This window comes from Psammomys obesus, unplaced genomic scaffold (genome assembly GCF_907164565.1).
Source record: "Psammomys obesus unplaced genomic scaffold, mPsaObe1.curated_primary_1811, whole genome shotgun sequence".
In the NCBI taxonomy this organism is placed as follows: Eukaryota; Metazoa; Chordata; class Mammalia; order Rodentia; family Muridae; genus Psammomys; species Psammomys obesus.
Genome location: NW_026593286.1, coordinates 24,085,001 through 24,109,758, shown reverse-complemented (window position 1 = coordinate 24,109,758; position 24,758 = coordinate 24,085,001). Strand labels below are relative to the sequence as shown.

General features: G+C 38.5%; 1 protein-coding gene across 3 annotated transcripts in view; it reads left to right on the top strand.

The window, feature by feature from the left end:
- Positions 1-24,758, top strand: part of Cps1 (carbamoyl-phosphate synthase 1) — a 120,416-nt gene that overhangs the window by 25,044 nt on the left and 70,614 nt on the right. For all 3 annotated transcript variants that reach the window (XM_055616578.1, XM_055616579.1, XM_055616577.1), the window contains 13 exons: positions 1,089-1,198; positions 4,579-4,723; positions 5,607-5,696; positions 7,385-7,441; positions 10,221-10,313; positions 13,688-13,777; positions 16,906-17,034; positions 17,644-17,750; positions 18,597-18,735; positions 19,682-19,759; positions 21,230-21,328; positions 22,964-23,059; positions 24,335-24,524. In XM_055616578.1, the coding sequence (XP_055472553.1) occupies positions 1,089-1,198; positions 4,579-4,723; positions 5,607-5,696; positions 7,385-7,441; positions 10,221-10,313; positions 13,688-13,777; positions 16,906-17,034; positions 17,644-17,750; positions 18,597-18,735; positions 19,682-19,759; positions 21,230-21,328; positions 22,964-23,059; positions 24,335-24,524 (1,423 nt within the window). The remainder of the gene's footprint in view (positions 1-1,088; positions 1,199-4,578; positions 4,724-5,606; positions 5,697-7,384; positions 7,442-10,220; positions 10,314-13,687; positions 13,778-16,905; positions 17,035-17,643; positions 17,751-18,596; positions 18,736-19,681; positions 19,760-21,229; positions 21,329-22,963; positions 23,060-24,334; positions 24,525-24,758) is intronic.

The following is a 24,758-nucleotide window of genomic DNA, read 5'->3' as shown; positions in this document are numbered from 1 at the left end:
ATGGCTTTATTAAAAAGATACAGAGCCTTAAAAATATTACATGTTATGATCATCAATCCTAACAGATTATATCTAGTATAATCAAGTACCAATTTGTCATTCTGATTTCTTTAGTTGTTATGGAGTTTTTTTTTTTTTTAATGACAACATATTACAATGAGCTACAGTGCCTCCTGTAGTCTTTGCCTCCTGAGCTGTGGCTTAATGCATTTTTATCTCTCCCTTGACCTGTGTGGAAACTGAAGTTTATATTGTTTCAATAATAGAATTATAGTATTTATGAGGAGTGGTTTATATTTGCTTGCTTCTTAGATAAGTTTCTCTAATTGTTCTTTCTTTTAGCCAAGAATTTTATGGAAGCTAGTTCAAAGATTAAGACAGCAAAGTAATCGAATTCAGGATGCTCATAGCCAAAAGCGAGAATCAGACATGGATATAATTAACTCTAATAAAAAGCAAAATACAATACCACTTTTATAGTGTTCCACAGGGCTTGCTGCTGTATTAGTATTAACAGAGTGATACAGCTCCAGCTTCTCCATGACCATGGCGTGGTGTGGAGAGGGCAGCCCCGGGGACAACTCCATCAAACGCCAGAACTCAGTGGAGCATAATTTAATAGGTAATCTCAAGGATTCCTTCTAGCTCTAAACCTCTGAGTGAACACGATCTGTGCAGTATAATTCATGATGCCTTTGTAAGCTCACGAACATTCCTTAAAGGTGTACTTGAGCAAAGCTAGAGAATATTAAGGAGGGCAAGTTACTGACTGTAGCTTTTCAGCTAACTTGAAGCATTTCTGACTTGTCAACAACTCTACAAGCAGACGTAGAATAGCCAATGCATTGACATGCTTCAGTTCCTCTTCTAAGAAAAACAAACCAAAATACCCACCAGCGACAAATACCCTCCATTTGGAGAAAAATTGTAGGTAACACAGAACAACTCCAGGCCTGGGTGGGAGGGTTTCGGTAAATCTGCTATACATTTATTTAAGCTTTGGTATTTTATCTTCAGATTTTTTTCCCCCCTCTGTGTGTCTGGTGTTTTCTATTATGCTCCTAAGACTCATCCAACTGCCTCTTTAGGCACAGACAGCACACATTGTCCTGGAAGACGGAACGAAGATGAAAGGCTACTCCTTCGGCCACCCATCCTCGGTTGCCGGTGAAGTGGTTTTTAACACTGGCCTAGGAGGGTGAGTATACTTTTGTCAAGATGCTTTATTCTTTCCTCTGTGTACAAGAGTATGGGTGATGTAACGCATGGTAACAGGTTGAAATCACCATGTCACTGGATTAGATACTGTGGTTACATGGGGGCTTTGGGCAGGGTCTACTGTAGCCATACCACGGACACCAGGTGTATAGATATACTTTCTGTCCCTGCAAAAGAAATAGAATGTGGCCCCTTAATGAAAGAAAAGAAAACAAATCCTAGACATGTGTGTTGCAAAGACTTCAGTTGTGGGAGAAAGTATTGATCTGATGAAGGTGAAACTTGGAGCTGGGGATGGCGAAGTGTCACAGTACAGGGCGGCTCTGTCAGTGGAGTTCTGCACATTTAATAAGAAACACTTGATAATTTTGTATAATTGTGCTCTGAATAACAAAAGATGAACTAATAACATAAAGTTAAGACGGGCAAGGAGCCTAAAAGGCGCATTTGTACTTATTATTTAACCATGTGTTTGTGTGTTTGTGTGTGTGTGTGCGCGCGTGCGCTCACGCGCGCGCAAAGGTGCACTTGGCAACAAGAGACAATGGATCTTTGAATTGCTTAACGTGAATTCAGGAACTGAACTCAGGTTCTTTTCCACAGCAGTAAGTGTTCCTAACCCCTGAGCTATCTCTTGAGTCTCACATCAAATATTTTTAATAGTTACCAATTTTGACATAGTTCAGTACTTAAGATTTACTACCTACTGAGTGACAATGAATATGAGAATCTTTATATAACTCATACGGTTGTTCCTACCTAGACAATAAACACTTGCTCATCTGGGGATTAGCAGGCTGTAATAATAGCTAAGAATGGGATATTGAGATATTACTTAATCTTTTGGAGTTTCCTTTTCCCTGCCTAAAAAGCAAGGGAACTAGACTACATAATATTTGAAAGCTGGAGGCTTAAACCACATGAAAAAAAATATGACTTGATTATTTGAAAAGGTTTTCTTTAGAGCCCCAGTCAGCTGACCTCCTGTGAGATATTTGATGAACAACTCAGGAAGATTCACATCAGTCTTGAAGGCAGAAAGGAGAGTTGGGTTAACTGATACTGAGTATATTGACAGATCAAGCCCATCATTATGTTATTAATGCGCATCTTTCTTAACTCCTCACCTCTCTGTGTAACACGAAGAATATTAGGTGGTTTTTAAATCAGCCCCAGTGGTGAGAACATTAAATTACAGTGCATAAAACCTGTTTGCAAAGTTTTGCTTCGCCAGGCAATTATTTAAGCTTTTCGACAGCACTAATTACTAGCTGTGTTAATATACCTGCCAACACACAACTGTTTAATATAGATCAGAATGATGGAGGGCACTAGAGTTTTCTTCTTGGTGATAGATTACGGGTAATAAATCTTGTCACATCACAAAAGTCAAACAGGACCTGATGGATTAATTTGCTTCCAACACTACAGTGCTCTAGCACGTGCTACATTCATGAACCCGCTAGGGAGTACCATAAGCCCATGTTTCCAGGAAAGGCCAGGTCCTTTAAAGAAAGAAAGAAGCCAAGGAAGATAAAATTAATTTAAAGCCTCTTTTGATGTGGAAAGGCAGTCATGTTTTGGGTTAGTCCGCAGACCTTATGTTTTATTGAGATATGTAGATTTTATCCATTGTCTGGCTCACTTAATAAAATGGTTGATAATTAAAGTTCTTTTTTTTTTTTTTTCGCCTTCAAGAAACACATTTATATTGTGTAGAAGCCTCGGTTAAAAAATTACCAGTTGCTGACAGGTGAGCAGCACTGAGGAATAAGCTGATGGAGGCCGCGAGCACTTTGTATCCCCTGGGGCCGATGGGACTGGAAGACAAAGTGTTCTGTTGACAAAGTTAGCTCTGGTAGGACTTAGTTCGGATGGGGCTGAGGAATTTATGTTGACTGCTATCTGAGCTGTATTGGATTGGTTTCAAGGTTGTCGATTCTGTCCTGCTCACTACCTAAATTCACTTTCAGTAGTAATCCACAGGAAAGATTTGGAGTAATTCTGTCTGCAGGAAGACAGAATGCAAGAGTGCAGAAGACAAATCAGTTATAACGTCTTCAAGTGCGTGGAGTTAAGTGTTGCTACTTCTTAGTATTTCTGGAAGTGTTTTACACACACACACACACACACACACACACACACACACACACACTCATTCACTCATCTTTCCAACTTTAAAACCTGCATTCCTTTCCAATTCCATTTTCAGTACTTTAAAATAGTTGTTTGGAATCTTAAGTTTTTTAAAAATTTATTTATTTTTTATGTATACAGTGTTCTGCCTGCATGTATGCCTGTTTGACAGAAGAGGGCACCAGATCTCATTATAGATGGCTGTGAGTTGCCATGTGGTTGCTGAGAATTGAACTCAGGCCTTCTGGAAGAGCAACCAGTGTCTTTAACCTCTAAGCCATCTCTCTAGCACTCCCCCCTTTTTTTTTTCCAAGTTATCTATCTATCTATCTATCTATCTATCTATCTATCTATCTATCTATCTATCTATCTATCTATCTATCTGTTTATTTATTTGTTATTTTATGTACATGTCTTTGCAATACAGTATGTCTGTGTGCTGGTGTCAGATCCCATGGAACTGTTGCAGACAGTTGTAAGCCACCATGTGGGTGCTGGAAATTGAACCCAGGTTACCAGGAAAAACATCCAGTGTTCTGAACCACTAAGCCATCTCTCCAGCCCCTGAAATCTTAATTTTTAAGTCAATAATGCTGCACATGAACAATGTTTTTCCACATTTATAATAGCTATCAACTTTGTATGCTTTATTTTGTAAGGTCAAACTAACAACCTTTAAAATCAATATTCTTGAGTTATTCTTTCATAAGCATTAACTCCTTAGCTCAAGTCTTCCCTGAATATGTATGTACACTCATGCAGTTATTCCTGGATTATCCTGAAGTGTCCTAATGTATATTGAAAATTTTTCAACTTTTTGATAATTAATATGTTTGTGAAACTTTCAGCCCTCGACAGTAAGTCTGAGTTTTTACTCAATATCTAGTAGGTTATGGAAGCCTTTAAAATATTTGCAAATGTTAAATTGACAGCAATGTATAAAAGTTAAAATATTAAATAAATTCAAACTTTTAAATGAAAATCATGAAAATTACCTTTCCATTAGAGTCAGCTTTTCTGTTCATCTTAGTTATATTGTGGATAAAATTTGACATTCTCATGAAATTTCGTTAGGATTGCTGAAGCCCGGAGACAGTGTTTTGGAGTTTAACCTCAGAGTCTTTTTTTTCATGCAAGGGTTCGGTGACTCAGACTGTGTTCATAGATAGTCATTTTGCACTTATATACATGCTTTGCTGATAATGCTCTGGCATGTCTACCCAGGTACCCGGAAGCACTTACTGACCCTGCCTACAAGGGACAGATCCTCATCATGGCCAACCCCATCATTGGGAACGGCGGTGCTCCTGACACCACCGCACGAGACGAACTGGGACTCAACAAATACATGGAGTCTGATGGAATCAAGGTAGTGCCCATGATGACTTGCTAAGAGTCTCTGTTTGAAGAGACAGTTTTTAAGGATGTAAGAAAGGCAACGTTTCTCTCACAAAACTATGTATCAATCCGCCGTATTCAAAAGTGCCACAGAATAAGCTTTAACTTGACAAATTCAAGTTTTATTCACGGGGGTAGTTTAGATTTTAATGCCTTGGAGGGAACTTATTTTAACATGTAAGATATTGTCCAAATAATGAAGCAATAAAAGATGAAGAATCATTTTTTGAGATAAGTCTGATAGTCAACTGTGTATTATTTTTTTTTGCCCTTTAAGTATTACTAAAAGATAATTTACATGATGAGTAGGTAGTTAATACCTTCAGATTACCTAGTCAAGGATATATGCATATTATCTCAAAATATGAAGCACATAAACAATTCAAAATTTACATTCCTTTCTTACTCCCTTTCCATTCTGTTTCAAAGTGACTTGGGCTTCACATTTTGTTTAGTTCTCACAACTGAACAATTTCTCACAATTTCCTTAATACTTTTACATGTATATTAATAAAATTATTTTATTTATTATCTACATTAAATAAGTAATTGTGAACTGCATCATCGATAAATTAAATAGCTGAAAAGCGTGGTATGCCTAGAAGAGACGGTTTCTTTCCTCTGGGGATTTGCTTGTGAGGCAAACCTGCTTTCCGAAAGGACCACTAAGGAAACAATGATATTCTTAAATACATGTGCTGTCAACCTTTTATTATATCATTCCATCAAAAACTTAAGACTCTTATCGGTGCTAAAAATGCAGCTAAAAACGTAAACTTAACGTTCATGATGATTCATAAGAAGTGCAGGATGTTTGGTGAACCCCCCTTCACAATGACTGGCTGTCTCCCTAGGTGGCAGGTCTGCTGGTGCTCAATTACAGTAATGACTATAACCACTGGCTGGCTACCAAGAGCCTGGGACAATGGCTGCAGGAGGAGAAGGTGAGAAGTCGGAAGGGTTGCCTTTCTGGCACAACTGGGTCTATGGGAAACTGGGAACTTGTGAACCTCTGGGCATCACTACTGTAGACAGAGATTTGTTAAAACAGCAGCAGCACCATCACCACCACCACCACCACCAACACCACCACCACCACCACCACCATCACTGCCACCTGAATCTTTCCAGAACTCATTCTCTGAATACACAGAACTGCCTATTTTCAGTGTATCCACTAGGCGGTGCCCACACAGGAGTGGTAGCAGTCTTCATTTAGGAAAGGCAATAAGGAACATGTTAGAAATTTCCAATCTCTTGAGCAATTATCAGTCATCCCCAATATTCCATCTACAATGTAGCTCCCAGGTCTGGGTTCGAGTACAAGGTCTACTACGAGCTGCATGTGTAGGACGCACAATCATTCCACACAATACTTCTTGCCATCTTTGATTCTGTTCAAGTTTAAATAGATTCTCAAATATTTTCGAGTTTAAAACATTGTGACCAATTATGTAGATATAATTTTATTCGAAGTAACATGGAGAAAAGGTTAAACCTTGCATTGTTTCCATAGTCTAAATGTCAATTCCTTATCAGAGTACTCACCTTGAGTGTTAGGAATTCTTAGTATTGACAGACCTCCTGTGTTTAGCTTTATCTTCTCTGTTATTGTAGCTGGTTATGTTCAACTGCGGCTGATACTGTAACTGATAGGCACTTCTTTCGTGGCTTGGGCCAGCACCAATTTCTTCTTAACCATCAGGTTATCCTTATTTGGAAGATAACTAGTTTCCGTAGTGGTTATTTATCACCTAATCTCTCCCTTTCTGTCTGTCTGTCAGTATTTCTCCCTGTATTTCTTTCTTTCTGTGTCTCGCCTCTTTTCCCCCATCTCTCTTCTTTTTCTCCTCTTTGTTTACTCTGTTTCTCTCTCCTTCTGTCTTCCTCTCTCTGACATACACATGCACACGTATTCTTCTTGTTACTTAGTGCATCTAGGTTTTTTTATGATAGAATTAATAATTTTAGTTTTAAGCTGTCTCATGGCTTGTTACATTCAGTATATGTAGTATATATCAGTAGACATGCATATGCAGTATATATACACATACTGAAAGGAAAGAAAACCATGGATGCATTGCCTCACTGATAAACAGGATGGACAAATATTAGGAAAACACAATGCAACACAAGCCTTCAGAAAAAAAAAATTATGTGGACTTTCTACTGCCTGCCAGGAATATTTGGCTCAAGACAGATTTGCATATTATTTTTTTGTGAAGGTCACCGATTTGACTATTTTTTAAAATATAGATTAAAATATATGTTATAATAAAACACAGAATTTTACACATATCTTAAACAGTATATGTGCATGCACACGTATCTCATTTGAATGTGACTTATTTGATACCCGAGGTTAAGTAGCCAGGCTGTTGCAAGGGTTTGATATGCAGAATTTCTTGTTTTTTATTCTGAGGACACTCTTGGCCAGTAGGAACTTTGTGCTCAAGTTGAGCAGCAATTTCCCTGGAACTGACAACATCGTCGACCGGGGTCAGGGAAGAGAAGGAGTGGGGGAATTATTTACTGCTTAAGAAGACAGATGAGGCTAAGTGCCCAACTTGGAAAGAATGTGCTGCTTCTAATCTCCTCTCATTTCCCGGTCACTGTGATTCTTTTCTTACAGGTCCCTGCGATTTATGGAGTGGACACAAGAATGCTGACGAAAGGAATTCGGGACAAGGTCTGATCACCACCCCTAGCTGAATCCACGTCTCCTCTCACTTCTCCCCAGTGCATGAAGGACTCACCAATACGCAAAGCAGAAAGCCTGGCCAGCTCCCTCTGTTCAGTTCTTTGTCACTTTCCTTTATACTTCTGGTGTGATTTCCAGGACTGAATGCTTGATTACTGTGTTTGCAGCTGGGCGGACTAGAGATCAACTTAACTGGCGGGAATTTATTGAGTGCCTACTCTGTGTTAGTCATGAAAACAAGGCAGGGCGTTAGAATTCAGCTCGCATGACAAGCCTCTAGTGGAACAAATAGAGAAAGTATTTACAAAGTATGTAACCATTTGACCTAACCAGAATCCTCCACGCTGAAGAACGCAAATCAGAAACTACACAACATTGGTATTATTGTCTACCCAGGACTCCTGGAAGAGATGTTTTTTTTTTTTTGTTTTTTTTTTTTATATCATGAATATGGGCTACCTCATTTAGACAGTCTTTCCTAAGGCTGCATTAGTAGCCAGAGTCAAGGAAAGGTTATCTTTCCTGTCTTGTTGGATGACTACAACATCTGACTACAACATCTCCCATTTGAGAATATCATCACCACCCGCTTTTTTCTTTGTGCTACTATTCTCTGCTGCATGCACCTTCATAACCCAGATCAGAAAGAAACGTTCCTTCACTAGCGTTCACCAATTTCCTAAAGTGCAATTAGGTTTTCTCACCAAATGTTAATTCATTAAAAAGGAAACAATGAAATTTGGTAGTGCACACTGACACAGATCCTTCCTGCAATTTGCTTGTGGATTCCTTGTCAGAATATAGTCAACCCTCTGCGTCTGTAAGCTTTGCACAAATTATTAAAAAGGCAATTTTAAACTTTTTAATAATTTTTTTATTATTTCCCCTAAAAACACAGGGTAATAGCTCTTCACATTGTACTTGTATTCTGTTAACGACTGTGAGCGACCTGGCTATGATTTAAAGTCATAGAAACATGTAGGTTCAATGTCCATATGATGATGCCATTTTCTATGAGGGATCTGAGCACCTTGGATTTGAATATTCTAGGGGGATTCTGGAACAAGTGCCCCAACAGTATCAAAGGCAAGTGTATTGACACAGGCTGTGTGTAAACAGAAAGGAGGAATGGTATTCAGCTGAGAGCATGGTTGCACCTGTGACAAGAAGGGAGGAAGTTAGGATTCATGCTGCCTTCCCACCCTGCTTCTGTGACTTTCCTGGGAAAAAGACTTCAGTGAGATTATGTATTCAAAGTTGATTCTTGTGTTTCCTTAGCCAAACGGTGTGTGGGAGCAGTTAACAATGATGTAACATCTAGGAACAGAAGGGAATACAACTGGAGAGTCACTTCTGTTAGCTCACAGTCCTAAAACTCAGATTGCATCTCACTTAGCATGGTTTAAGGAAAAGGAGGAAACCAAGTTTCTAAATTTGGGATACATAATTATAGCACCTTGTAATTTGGATTTAAAAAGTAGGTAGAAATCACCACATACTCTAGTGTGAAAGGGAAGGGTGGTTTTGATTAATTTTCTCAGGCTTTGATTCAGCACCCTGTCTTTAACAATAGCACTGGAAACCAACGTGGAAATCTGTGGTGGGCTGGCATTTTCAACTCTCATTCATATAGTGATTTCTCCAAGGAGTCAATTTAAAAGGGAAACAAAGCCTTTTGTTTCCTTCAATACAATAATATTGTAGGGGAAATCCTGATAACTAGATATAACATGCCACTTTTCTAGACATTTCTAAGCAGGCTTCCTGACAAACAAGTAAATCTCAACATGCACCTAAGAAAAAGAAGACAACATTCAGTCAGTCTAGCAAGGCTGATTGTGAAAACAGTGCAGAGGGTTGAACATTCCTTAAGGATCAGGCAATTTGGGATACCTGCATATTAATGTGTCTAACATAGTGAAATGCTTTTATTGTGACATCTAGAAATTTCTGACATTAAATTTGATTTTTTTTCCACCTTTTGGAGGTTAAAATTACTATCAAACTATATAAGTTCTTTTTATTTCGTTACAGTTTTTAGATTTTGTACTTTTTTTCAACAGATTGTTTTTTCTACTTCTGATGAGCTAAGGATCTAGGTCTCTGGGTCTCTGATTAATCTACACTAGTTTGGAACCTGGTGACCTGAATTCTGATGCCATTTAACTTTGCTTACAAAAGATGATGGCCTTAGCTTTCCACCACCCTGTGTGGGACTGGAGAGATAGGTCAGTTGGTAACATGCTGTACTTGCAATTTTAAGGAACTGAGTTTGATTCCCAGCATCCATGTAAAAAAACAAAACAAAACATCCTGTCCATGGTGATGTACGCTTGGAGTCATAATGCCAGAGAATTGGAGATAGTCTGATCCATGTGGCTGAATAACCAGCTAGCCTAGTTTAACCATCAAGCTCCAGGTCAATGAAAGACCTGTTTCCAAGGTAGACAGCACCTAAGACATAATGCCTGAGGTTGGCATGGGGCCTCCATTTACACATGCATCCCATGCACATGCTTATGTGAACACACACGTACTTGTACTTGTACACCTTTCTCCACTCACATGACAAAGAACTAATTGCATTTCCTGCGGCACTTTTTGAAATGTAGCTGTCAGCTGCTTTGCGTTCCCAGTTGAGACGATGAAGACCCGATGATGGTTATGAGTTGTTATAAGGATCTCTAAATGATGAAACAGCTGTGCATAGTCTCTGTGGGTTTATCCTGTCATTGTTAATTCCCATGCATCTGTTTTAATTCAACAGGGTACCATGCTGGGGAAGATCGAATTCGAAGGCCAGTCTGTGGATTTTGTGGATCCCAATAAGCAGAATTTGATTGCTGAGGTTTCGACAAAGGTGAGCAAATTTATGGTTTTGTTTTACTCATTTTAAGCTTACCAGTTTTATAATATTAAAATCTTTATCTTGGCAGAGGTGATCTTCCATAAGCGCCAGAGGCAAAGCAGGGAAGCGGCACCATAGCAGCTAATATATATGCTATTAAATCTTTGATGTAAAGTCAGCAGCCCTTTCTTAGACATTCTTGGAGATCTCATGCTACCTTTTAGAGGGTTTCCTTATAATTTTAGCTCCTCTATTCTCTTTTACTTGTTCTTTTTACTTGCTTAAGGCTTTAGACTACACCAAATAAAGGACGAACAGAACTGTCAGAGGTAGACATAACGCTGAGCAGGATTCAGAGCTAAAACCCCCAAAGGAAGATGGGAGAACATTATAGGAATTAGACAAAATAATAAAAGTCTAGCATCATTTTGCCCAGGAAAAACATTCCTTTACATAAGAGATTTATTGTATTACATTTGAGCCAAAGAATTAATGCTCACAATGATGACTATGTAACTCCAGAGTGAAGCATGCTTACTTTTATTTGTAAGAAGGCTTAGAATACATTTTAGATCCATACCTTATGGCCTTGATTGACTGCCTTTTAAATAAAGATATGAATGCATCTTGTGAGCTAGGTTCTCTGACCTCAGAGACCATAGGGGTCTGTTGGGAGAAGCAAACAAGTCAGCCAGTATGTACAGAACCCTGCGATAAAGGCTGTCCTTAGGATGCTCACGGGCCACTGAAAAACCAACCATGGGGCAGCAGCAAAATGAGACAGTTATCTTATTGAAGGTGGAGGTGTTGCGGTTGTCAGTAGACACAAAGAGTCAGCTATTATACATAGATAATATGTATAATACATAGATAAACAGAAATGGAGCTGTTTGTATTACAGCTCTGTAAATCTATTATACGTCGATAAACAGAAATAGAGCTGTTTTAAGCAGAGACAATGGCGCGTTTCGAAAGGCAGAGACTTGGGACAGCTAGCTATGTTTGAGTTATACATAGTTCGACATGTGGAAACAAAGGATTCATCTACTTGAGTAATAAATTCGGTCAATGATGAGTGGATGCCTATGAGATCTATATGGCTCCATCTATTATTGTATCATTGGCTGAAGAACAGTACTGGGAACTAGGGAAGAGTCATTCGGCATGTTTTTGTAGTGAATTATAGGTGGATAAAGGTTCAAGTAACTTGAAAATAAAATCATGGCATTTCCCCACCAAGTCTCAGGAACACTGGCTTAGAGAAATTCACCTTAAAAAATTCCATGGTCAGTTGAAAACACTATGTGATACATTCATTTTCAGACTCCTAAGGCAAACCTACCCATGTAGGTGTGTGTATAGCTTCTACCATTTGATATGGAAAGAATAAACATCTGGCGTTCTCTATATCTGCGAGTTCCACATCTGGATGGAACAATATAGAGTACCGCAGTGACTACATGAAATTCATGTTTTATTAGTTACTGTAAGTAAGCTAGAGATCACGTAAAGTGTGTAAGTTCTATGAAAACATCACATGATTTTAGAAAAGGGGTTTCAGTGACTGTGGGTTTTGGTACCCAGAGAGGCTGATATAATTTACACTCATGGTAGATAAGTGCAAAATGTGGAGTCTCGTAAGTGGAGAACAATAGAAATGAGCATATCATCTATCTATCAGTCTATTGTCTATCATCTATCTATTATCTATCTCTTTATTATCTATCATCTTCTATCTATATCCACCACAATCTATCATCTATCATTTATCTATCACATCCTTTAAATCAAATCTTATTTTTCTTTCTTTATTATTATTATTATTATCATTATCATTATTATTATTATTATTATTATTATTATTATTATTATTACTACTACTACTACTAGTGAGTGTGATGCTTGTGTGTGTGGGGGGTTTAAAAGACAATTTTGTATAATTTGTTCTCTCTTTCCACCTTTATTTAGGGATCCAGATATCGAACTTAGTTCTTTTGTTTTTACAGAAAATGCTTTATTTTCTGAGTCATCTTACCAGCTCTACCTTTTTATCCAAGTCAAAGCAAGGGAAAAATTACAGTGACAACATCTGCTTCTATTAATACCGTTTAATTGAACAACATCATTACAACTGTGATAAAGTATGTGTTTGTATCAGGAAGTAATGTAAACTTTGTGAGTTTTGTTTGATTATATGCCGTGGAAACGTTGATCATTTAATTCATTACCACCTTACTGCAGTTTAATGCAGCTACAACTAGATGGTAACATTGTTTTACTTATAGCAGGAGCCCAAGGTTAAGGATAAATAAGTACTTTTAGAAATTGTCTGATAAGGGACTTTAACTCTGGCATTAATGGATCCATTCAGCAATAATCACCCAGATTCAGTGTTTTCTCTCCAGCATAGCCACAGAAGGGGAAAATAGATGGCCGGCATCCCTTTTCTATCTTTTCCTCAAGCATGCTTTAAGGTTTATGACTGCATGTTATATATAGACTTTATGGAGAGGTAGACATTTCAGTTATAGCAAATGTTCTTTCAAATATTCAGGTTACATCTTTCATCTAACACCTTTGGCAAGCCATGGAGTCATTCTAAATTCAGAGAATTCTAGCTAACTCTTGAAGCCAGGACCAGTGTGGCCACCAAATGATAGGCTTCTTGCTCTCTCTTTTGTTCTTCTTTTCTTTATGACTGGAGAATTGCTTCTTGGGTAAATGCCTGTGAAAGTCGATCTGCCTCCGAGCAATACTTAAGATGTAGATAATGATTATGATATGCTGTGGGATCTTTCCTATGAAACCTCCCATTTAAATGCAAATGACTATATGGTAATCTGAAACGATCAAGTGGTCTAGACTAGCTGAGGAATCCTTGTGGCTCTGATTGATTTTACCCACCCAGCATCTCTCCATAAGCCTGATCCACAGCGACTCAGTGCCACCCAATCTGATGTGCAGAGCAATTCGACGATCAAGTGGCGTGTAAGGCATGATGTATCTATTACCTCATCTGCCTCCTGCTGTATCACACGATAATATTTGAAACTTTCATTGTTAATGAGGCAAAACATGGGGAGGGTGGGGATGATGGAAGCAGCCAACTTCTTAAAGATCTTTCTTATCACTGCAATGAGCAGTTTACATGAAACAGCGACAAACTTTTTTTCTTATAAAAAGAAAACAGACTGTGGTATTTGCTGTGCTATTTTTTTTTTTTTTAACAAATTGATTTTTAACTGCCAGTCACTCTCCAGCAGTTAACAACCAACCTGTTACCCGTCTAAGTATAAAACACCCTCAGTGAATTGACTGTCCAGGCCTGGTGCTTATTGCTGGGAATCTTCTTTCAGTGTCTGTTTTTTTTTTTTTTTAAATGGCAGGATGTCAAGGTATTTGGCAAAGGGAACCCCACGAAAGTGGTAGCTGTGGACTGTGGGATAAAGAACAACGTCATCCGCCTGCTGGTTAAGGTAAGTGATTCATTCCCTGGAGAAGCTGCAGTTTGTAGTGCTGATGTATAGTTGGATTTCCTTTGTTTAGAAGAAAGCAGGCTTGTGTGGGAATTTCAGGGATCTCCTTTCTTCTTGCTGCCTTTGATCCACAAGACAACACACATATCTCTGTTCAAATTAAGGACACGGACAACCATGTCTTTAAAAAAGTCTCCAGTAACCAAAAACCCATGGAAAAAGTGACCTTTCTTATTTATTTGTTATTATTTTAACTTATTTATTTTATTCTTTTAGTCAGCAAAGAAAGAGGTTTTCTTAGGGCATTTTGGTATATGCTTAGTTTTTGCTCCTCCTCCCTGTCCTCCTCCCTCCCCCGAGATTGTAGCATCCCCCTTTCACTTTTATACCAAATAAGCTCTGGTTCCCTCCACTTCCCCTCTTCAAAGCCCCCTCTTTCCTCCTCATTGGACTATTTCTAGTTTTTCAACCTCTGCTCACACTTATTCTATCACACAAACACATATATGCCTGTGAGGTGTTAGGATCTACTTATCACAGAGAGCATATGCTATTCTTCTGAGCCTAGTTGTACTGTTCTTAGTACTTATTCTGAGATAACTCATGTTCACTTTCATTGAAGTTTGGCAATGGAAGACAGGCAGGGTTGGCTTGACAGTGCCTCTGCTGGACTGCATTCATTATTAACTGTAATTTTGCAAGGATTATGTCTTGATATTATAAAGACGTCTTTAGAGGTTTATGTAAACTCTTAGAAAACTAATTAGAATTGAACCTTAAAATCCTCAAGGAGAGGTCAACCGTATTACACCAGTGTTTTATTAAGTATTGTCTGGCTGAAGTGTCTCCTTATAACCCTCCCACTTACAGTTTCTCTGTCTCTGTCCTTCCCTCTCATGCACACACATACCCACTCCACAGCTCTACAAACATACATGCATACACTTGCACACAGTTGCATAACACCAAATTAGTGTGGCTACAGGGGAATTCTTCAGTTCATGGCCAGAGACTATCAGAAATATTCAAATTATGATTTTAGAATATCAACTTTATTAGGAGAATTCTTTATGAAACTTTTAGTAGTGGGTACACAAAGGATCTTTTCCTAGTCTGCTCCTTTTTAGAAATTTTAATTCACGTTGCTCACATTTCAGCTGCAAGAATTATAGGTCTCTTTGACTGGGGGGGAACTGCTCTAGTTGGGCAGAGCCTGTTTGTGGGAATGTTCATAGAACATTCCTTAGAACACTCTGTAGTCATGGACCACAGAGTCAGTACAAAGGTCCCTTGCCCCAGGCATGAGTCATATCTAAGTATTCAATGCTGGCTTCAGGTTCCCTATGGATCTCAGACTCTGGCTGTCCACTGAGATAACTCTTGTACACTATACTGGGGTGTCTTGTGGTGTCATTTCTCCATCCCATTTATGTTTATTGAAAAAAAAAAACACATCCAAATAAACCTTCAAATCCTTATCTCCAAGAATTCTAGGGGAACTTTCAAAGGTACCAAAGAATTAAATACTTTTTTTTTTTTGATAAAATTTTCTTTATACTCCATCTGCTCTCCATTTCACTTTGCCTACGATTTTTCTTTTTTTAAGTAATATTTTTGCCCTGGGAAAGTTCTATACATTCATACAATGTATGCCGATACAGTTTACCCTCCATCCCCCACCTTCCAACTGCCTCTGTTTTCCCTACCTCCCTTTTGCTTCATGTCCTCTTTATATTTTTATGTTTTTGCAATGAATAACTGCTTCAGTCTAATTAGTGGTGCTTTATATGCTCAAGAGGGCCTTCCTGTCCTTTGGGGCGAGGCTACCTGATGCTAGACCAAAAGACAGCTTACTCTTCCTCAGTTCTGCCCATTCAACTGACCATAGCTTCTCTGATGGAGGTGGGACCTCAGAGGCCTTCTGTCATTCATACTGGAGTTTTGACCAGCTTGACCTTGTGCTGGTCTTATGTAGATAATTAAAGCTCCTGTGAACTGATGTGTTCAAAAGCTAAGCCATGTCCAGAATTCAGCATTTCATAATTTTCCTCTAATCCACTGGCTTTACATTTTTTCCTGACCCTCCTAGACAAATGTCCATGAGCCATGGATGGGGGAAGGTTGACGTACATGACCCATCTAAAGCTGAGCACTAAGTGTTACTCATACTTGGCCTTTTGACAAGTTCTGAGTCTCTACATTGACCATTACCCACTGCTAAAAGAAGTTTCTCTGACCAAAGTTTGAGAGCAGCACAGACTTATGGGTGAACACATACGTATTTGAAATCACAATTATTTAAGGAAAGAATAGCAGTAAATACCCTGCGAGGGCCTATGATCTCCCCAGTAGATTTTAGTAAAATTAGATTTTGACCAGGTTTATTGTACCAGTCATGAAATCCCTCCTGTGCAACAGGTCCCATTTCCAATCAGAAAACAGTTGGTTATCTCTGTAATCTGAATGACACTATTACAATAGTGGATCCATCATGCCAGCCTGTCTGCATTGTAGCATACAAAATCCAGTGCTGAGTAGGGCCACTAATGACTTTCTTCCCAATAAGCTTGCATAGCAACTTTCGGCAGTGTGAAAACTAGTGAGGAGGGCTGCAGTTTTCTTCTTCAGGGTCCTTGCCTCTCTCTCCTGCTTACTTTTATAAAAATAATTTGATTTTCTCCTCTGGAACATAGAGAGATGAGAAAGTTCTAGTAAGGAAAGTTACCTTAAAATTTGTCAGAAAAAAAAAAAAGGAAAAATGAAAGAGTGAGCTGTGGTCACACATTTGCAGAGATGGGTGTGGTTTGCCTCTCTGTGCTACAGCTACTGAGGTAATATGTGCATCCTTGCTGTCCTGTCGTGGAGAGTTTGGGTGTGCCCCTTGCTTTTTCAAGATTAAGACTTCAATGTTTTTCACCCTCCTCTTCCTATTTATCATTTGGGACACCTATGCCATAGAAAGCACAGTGAGCCACTCTAGTTCCGATTCATTCAATGTTATTTGATTGAACACCGTATTTTTTTTAAAAAATTCATTTAGGGGCTCTAGCTCATCAAAAAAAGACTAAGCGAAACCACACATTAACAAAACAAATGTTCAGCTCATCTTTCTTGCATTTCTTTTCCAGCGAGGAGCTGAAGTGCATTTGGTGCCCTGGAATCACGATTTCACCCAGATGGAATATGATGGACTTCTGATTGCTGGGGGACCTGGGAATCCAGCCCTGGCACAGCCACTAATTCAGAATGTGAAAAAGGTATGGTGAGCCTGGTGTGCATGTGTGCGTGTGTGCATGTGCATGTGTGTGCGTGTGTGTGTGTGTGTGTGTGTGTGTGTGTGTGTGTGTAACTGCCTGGGGGTGAAGAGCATCTACCCTGTACTCCAAAGAGGCTGTGTTTCACTTATTCAGGTATTTTTGGAACTTGTATTAGGACTTTGCAGGTAATTTTAGCATAGGCATTTTAGCAAGAAACAAATGAGAACTTTTAAAAGGAGCATAGCGTTGCTTTGGGACAGAGTAAGCTTGCCATGGCTTCCTCCACTAAGAGTAGCTGTCTGGAATCTAATCTTCACCTGTAATGTTACTCAAAGCTGCAAAATGACAACCCAGGCTACTAATCTAGATTCAGAACCCATCAAACCTTCAAATTTTAAAAACGTTAAATTATACTTAGTTTAGTCTAAATGGCAGGGACATTTTACCGAGTTCTAAAGCTACAGCTCCATCAATGGTGTCTTTACTTACATTCTAACTCCCAATTTCCTTACTAATGAGGGATGGGGGTTTTAGCTTTAGCTTTTGATCTTTCAGAGACTGTGGTTTTCAATATCTGTCTTACTGGCTTGATGATCTTTCCTGATGCAGATTTTGGAGAGTGACCGCAAGGAGCCGTTGTTCGGAATCAGTACTGGAAACATAATAACAGGCCTGGCAGCTGGAGCAAAATCCTACAAGATGTCCATGGCTAATAGGTAAGGCATTGGGAGGCTGTTTGCAGTCAGACTACCTCCAGAATACCACCAGTAACCAAACACAAAGGGCTTAGAGAATTGACATAGCGCTTCTGCAGTGTAAACCACAGCTACCCTATTACATAGTTCACGGTTGTCTGACCACCTGATACCTCTTTTATTGCATATCTGAGAGGCAGCCTTCTCTAATGACAACTTTGCTATAGTTTAAGGTTATCTTCTTTCTCTCGACACGATTTCAAATTATAATTATTTAATCTGATGGCGTTCCAAGGGAAATTGGTCCAATTTTAAGCTTAATTTAGAAACATTGATAAGACTTTAAGGAGCTAGAATGACTGAAGATCAGAAGAAACAGCCTCAGATTCACTTCTTTGTCCCCCAAAATGCTACTTCATTACCTCCTTATACTCACTTCAATGCCCTCCCCCCATCTCCTACAAAAAGTGCAACTTCGAACAATTCAGATCTGAGCAGTCATCTATTGGTTAACTCTGAGAATTCTCCTTAGGCTTTAAAATTCCTGGAGCACCTTTAAAATAAGTTGCTTGTTTGCATTTCTGTTGAGCCAGTGTGCAGTTCTTTTTGTTATGAATGCCTCTCTGAAACTGATTATAAAAGTTTAATAGAGTTGATACTTAAGACTCAACAAAGCTTCCTGAATTGATGTTTTTCTTTCTTTATTTTTTTAGGAGGCTGAAATTATTGGGATTAACAATCTGTGACTCTTTTCACAAAGTGATTTTCACTAAAGCAGTTGAAAGTTCTGAAGTTGATTTTATAAGCAACCATTAACATTCTCTTCACTTTTCCTTTCTCTTCTTCTTTCTCTACATCTCTCTCCAGAGGACAGAATCAACCTGTTTTGAATATCACAAACAGACAGGCTTTCATTACTGCTCAGAACCATGGCTATGCCCTGGACAACACCCTCCCCGCTGGCTGGAAACCACTCTTTGTGAATGTCAATGATCAAACAAATGAGGTAAGTGTTCTCAACAAACCTGTTCAGTTGGTAGTGAGAAGTTAAGAACTTTTCACAATCTCTTTTGTACTTACTTTCCACATTTATGTGGTGTGTGTGTGTGTTGCATGCAACTGGGCATGTGTGTGGACACATGTGTTCACGTGGGGAGACCAGAGGAGGATACCAATTTCTTCCTGTACTGCTCTTTATATTATTGTCTTATGACAGGGCCACTTATTCAAGTGGGCCATTTTGGCTTGTCTGGCTAGCCAGTAAGTTCTCAGGGACCACCTAGCTTCAGCCCTTAATACCGAGGTTAGAAGTGTATGCATTAATGTGCTTCCTTATATAGGAATCTGAATTCAGCTCCTCTTGTTGGTAGAGCAAATGTGCTAATGCATGGCATGATCTCCCCTGCCAGCCTGTCACCTTTAAAGAGCAATTGCTCTCTTTCTTATTAGTTGACTTAAGACCCAGCACTTGGGCCCTTCTTCAGAATCTGTCTTATACAGTCTTCATAATTAGGGGTCAGTTGATACGATACACATCAGTTTGAATCCAGCCCTTGGTGTGTCCGTAAGTCACTTCACTTAGCACTGGAGTACCCTTTAAGAAGAACTTTGGGAAAGTAATTTAAGAGTTGGACATGAGAATTATGTTTGATTTTGAAGATATCCCAGAAGGGCCCCAAAGGTTATGGAACAAATTTGTGGGTTTTTATTTTATCATGGAAGCCTCACCCAGCTGTCTCTTTGTTGGGCTGTTTTTTCCTCTTGCTTAAATAGTCGGGTAGATTCATAATGTCTCCAGTCATGTTACTTAATAGTACTGGGAATTTTCCAGACCTTTATTAAGCACTTAACTCGGTTTCCTATTTGAACTTTATTATCTCCTGAATAATACATTGCCATACTTGACATTTGTTGTCATAGAAGGAATTTCTCCCTGTTTCATACTCCTTTAGGGGATCATGCATGAGAGCAAACCCTTCTTCGCTGTGCAGTTCCACCCAGAGGTCAGCCCGGGGCCAACAGACACTGAGGTATGCCAGCCAGATGATGTCTGTTATATACTTGAAAAAAAAAATAAAGGATGCTTGTGTGGGAAGACTCAAGAAACGGAAATAATTGGTGCATAATATTCTCAAAGAGTGTGTTTTGGTACCATGCATTTTGTATTAAATTCCCCCATGAATATCATGGAGTAAATTTTAATCTTTTCTTAAATTTAAAGTGGGAAAGCCCTTAAGAAACTTGAAGCAATGCTACGATGCTATTTTTACTTGAATGCATTATCATTCTAATATATTTAGTTCTGAAATTTACAATTGTTGTGCTATGCAAATGAATTCTCTCTTGCTCTTTCTATCTCATAACTGAAATGAAATTTTAATCCCCCATCTGTGAGTTTAAAAAAATCCCTATGGCAACTGGTTGTGTAGCCACAGAGAGAGAATAAACAGCAGCTGGGGCAAGAAAAGGGACAATGGGAGGGGGAAAGGCAGCCTGCTTGGTCACATGACTCACATGGGCTTGCTTAGAGCAGTGTATTTTCTAACCTGGCTTTTTTCTTTCCTTCTTCTTCTTCCTCCTCCTCCTCCCCTCCTCCTCTTCCTCCTCCTCCTCTTCCTCGGATGTATCAGTTCACAATAGTCAAAACCAGTATGGTTTTAACTAAAGATAAACCTGGGGGGGAAAAACCCACAGAAAAGCATTTATTTTCTTCACATAATTCATACTAAGTATTTCTTAATTTAAAGTTTAACTGTAAGGTCTCAGATTAGGAAAGATGCAATTATTATGTATAATACAAGTACTATGATTGACTCTTTTCTTTTTTGGGCCTGCCAAATAATTTACAGTGGATACTTTTGTTGACTTTTGTCATGTCTAGGGAAACAGCAGAAGTAAGCTCACTGGTAAAGTTTAAGAATAATCTTTGAGGGTCATTTTTTAGAGCCAACAGAAATTAGAAATATCAGTATTTCCCAACTGTAAGGTACATGCACTTTAGCTTTAAGTTTTGTTCAACTAGAACTTGATTTACATGAATGATATACAATTAAAGAACTAAAAACTTGACACTCTCAGAGGGCAGTGTGGGACATGTTTATTTACTGTATAAAATGGCTCATGTTATAGGACTTGAGATGGACAGGATCTAGAAGGCCCCCAAAGGTTACAGGCGAGAATTATTGTTTTGTTTTATCTGTCTAATGGAACCCTCATCTATTTGGGTTTTTTTTTTTCTACCTTTCCCTGAAGTATTTATTTGGCCTAATTTGATAAGAGTAGACATTCAGTTATTGGACAAAACTCAACACCCAAACCGAGACAAGTAAGAAAATCCTCAATATGCATGGGTGAACTTAGAGTAAAACAAATAAACAAACTGCAAAGGTCTGGTCTCTTTCTGAGGCTCCCACCCAACTGAGCCTCATCAGTGTACTTGGAGAATGTATGAGTTCAAAAGTGTCTAACTAGTTGGTTCTGTTTTCTTTTTTTCTTTCTAGTACCTGTTTGATTCCTTTTTCTCATTGATAAAAAAGGGAAAAGGCACCACCGTTACCTCAGTTCTGCCAAAGCCAGCGTTGGTGGCCTCTCGAGTTGAGGTCAGTAGATGTAAACTCGGTTTTGCTTTGTGCATTGTCATATATTTTCTCTAATATGTGATGACCTCTTAAAGAAAATGATGTAAATTACACTAATGCCTATGAAAATTGAATGCCAGCATTATATGTTTCTATTGTTATTGGTAAGCCATTGGAATTTACATTACAAATTTTACATATTTTATTTATTTCTTGAGAATTTCATAGTGTATTTTAATCATAGATACACTCCTTCCAAACTTCCTCCAGAATCAGCCTCCTTCCCTACCCACCTGACTTTGTGTTCTCACTTGTGTTTTTAGCCTACTGGATACAATATTTGGTGCCCATATGTTCTTGGGTGTGTGATTATTCACTGGTTATTCCCTTAAAGAAAATTGGCTTTCCTCCTAGCAACTAATTTCTGATAGCTCCCCAACTGAAGAATGGACTCTATGTCCACTTCCTCCCTCCATTCCGGAATGTTGTCTCTCCTCAGCTTGCACAGGTCTTGTGTATGCTGTCATCACCATCACGAGTTTGTAGATGCAACTGTCCTGTTGTGTTTGTGAAACTGTGTTTCATTGTAGTCATTTACTGCCTCTCTTGGACAATGATCCCAGACAATGGAGGACAATGATCCTCCATTATACATACACACATAATACATATACACATGCATATTTATATATAATGTATGTACATGTATGTGTACAAATATATGTATATATGTGTACATATATATTTATATCCCATGTAGGGCTGAGTATTTCCAGTCTCCTATTCTCAGCACAGAACCTTTGTCTAAACAAATCACAGTGCTAGGGGAGATCCTTCTATTATTATTCTGCTAAATGGACATAGTACTAAACCTGTTCCCAATGACTTATTTTTATAACCATAGATTAGTGCATCAGAGAAGTTTCATTTTCCCAACAGATGGTAATTAACACATAGACTCACAGCTGGTCAAGTTGTAGAGAATAGGAATTTTTATTTAAAATATTGTCTTATAAAATTCCCCTTTTCTAGACTACTTATAATAACAACTTAATAAAGAATAGTATTGCCCTTAACTTACAATTTGGCACTTTTACAATACCCACCCCAAACCATGCTCCTTTGTAAGACTGATATATACTTTACAGTACTGAATCACCTAGTTGATAGAATTCTCTTTTTAATTAGATGAATAACCATTTAATAACCATTCACCTCTAAAGGCATGTGAGTAAAGATTAATATGTATAAGACCCAATAATTATTTATTTAAATTTATATGTTAATTTATATAGATTCTATTTCTTTTTAATTATATAAAATTTAGAAGAATGTATTTGTATTTTCAAAAAATATGTACATATATATGCAAATATGTTTACATACAAATATTTTTGTATGGCGCAGATACACTTGCTATTTGCATATTCTTAAGTCAATTATTAGTTTTAAATATTGTTCTTTGCTTAAGTGAAAAAAAATGCTCATGAACTTTGGAAAGGGCATTGAAGTTAGATATGTTTAAATTGTTAGTCTTTTTTTCTTGGAAATCACTATATAAACACAAACAACATAGCTTCGCTCTTTCTCCTATTGCAAATGCCTTGTTTTCATTATTTAGAAATGATAGTAATGTTTCTTTCTTATTGTTTACAGGTTTCCAAAGTCCTTATCCTGGGATCAGGAGGTCTGTCTATTGGTCAGGCAGGTGAATTTGATTACTCGGGATCTCAAGCTGTAAAAGCCATGAAGGTGAGAGAGCGTGAGCTTTCCCAGGATTAATATGCTCTCCTTAATGAGTCTAATTAGTATTTTGTAATTTAGATTTATGATACTTCTCCCCAAAGTCACTATAATTATTTTCCTTGGCTATCATTAGAACACTGTGTTTAAAATTTGCTCAAAACCAAAGAGTTTAGCTGTTTCAAATGTGCACATCTGCCAATCAAAGCGGTGGGAATTATTTACATTATTGTCTCTTTACATTGAAAACACAAACTTATTTTTTACAGTTTTTTGCAGCAAGTTGTTAAGTATAAATTGTGTTTGATGTGAAGGAGGGAGTTTGGGTTTTAGGCTACTTTATATCTTAGGCTAGATGCTTTGAGCATCTCTGTGGTGAGTGTGGGATTCCCTAGCTGGGTAAGCAATAACACATTTGTTCAAGCTTAAGAAATGATCACCTGTCACAGAGAATCCTACCCACTTATTGCTGACTTGCAAACTGGATGATACAGCTGTATCTTCAGGTTGGGAAAGATAAACATATTTCTTCAATTTATCAAGGTCCACACTGTCATCACGGCAAAATCAACCTAGAGAAGCTATGCTTAAGGTATTTTTCTGCAGACATAACTTGCTCTCTCATTATTCTCATCTCCAACAAGCTCTACATCTTGGTTATAACTGGGCCAGCTAGAGGTCGTGTAAACACTGCCTCTGTGACCCTGCCTTAGGCATTGCAGTGTAAAAGTCATTCGCTAGAGACCTGGCTAGCACTGAGCGGAGCAGAGATTTCAGGTGGAGAGTGGGACAGCAAACTCTGGAAAACAGCTGGCTAAAGATTTCCTATAGCCCAAGACTTCCCTTGATGAATGTTGAAAAGAGCTAAAGTACAGTCCTGAAGCCTAATTCTTCTCTCCTCTCCTGTCTCTCCTGTCTCTCCTGTCCTCTCCTGTTCTCTCCTCCCCTCTCCTCTGCTGTCCTGTCCTCTCCTCTCTTGCTCTTTTCTCTCCTCCTGACCCTCCCCTTCCTGGTCCTCCCCTCTCCTCCCCTCCTGTTCCCCCTTCTTTCCCCTCATTACTTCCCCTCATTTATCCGTGAGTGTCCTTACATGTGTACATATTATTTCTTATACTTTAAAAAATATTGATTCATTCCAATAGATCATGATTCAGATTCTTATTTATGAAAGGTTTTCAATAGTTTACCTTGGTTAGGACACAATGTTACAGTATTTAAAATCTAGAATACCTTTAAGTAGTATACATTTTCATAGTCTTTGGGAATTTGTTTGTTTTCTTCTAGGAAGAAAATGTCAAAACGGTCCTGATGAACCCAAACATTGCGTCAGTGCAGACCAACGAAGTGGGACTGAAGCAGGCAGATACTGTCTACTTTCTCCCTATCACCCCCCAGTTCGTCACAGAAGTTATTAAGGCCGAACGGCCTGATGGGTTAATTCTGGGCATGGGTGGCCAGACAGCTCTGAACTGTGGTGAGTTCTTTTCTGTTCAAGTGTAGATAGCTTTACTTACGCATCAGTGTGTAATATGTGTTGCTAGCGGTCATCCAACAGTTGTGTTCTGTGTTCCTAAAGCCTTTATGGTAACGTACAAGGAAACAGCAAGAAAAAGCCTTAGTACCAGGTAGTAAATTGTACTAGATATGTCACAACATAGTAGACACACACACACACACACACACACACACACACACACACACACACACA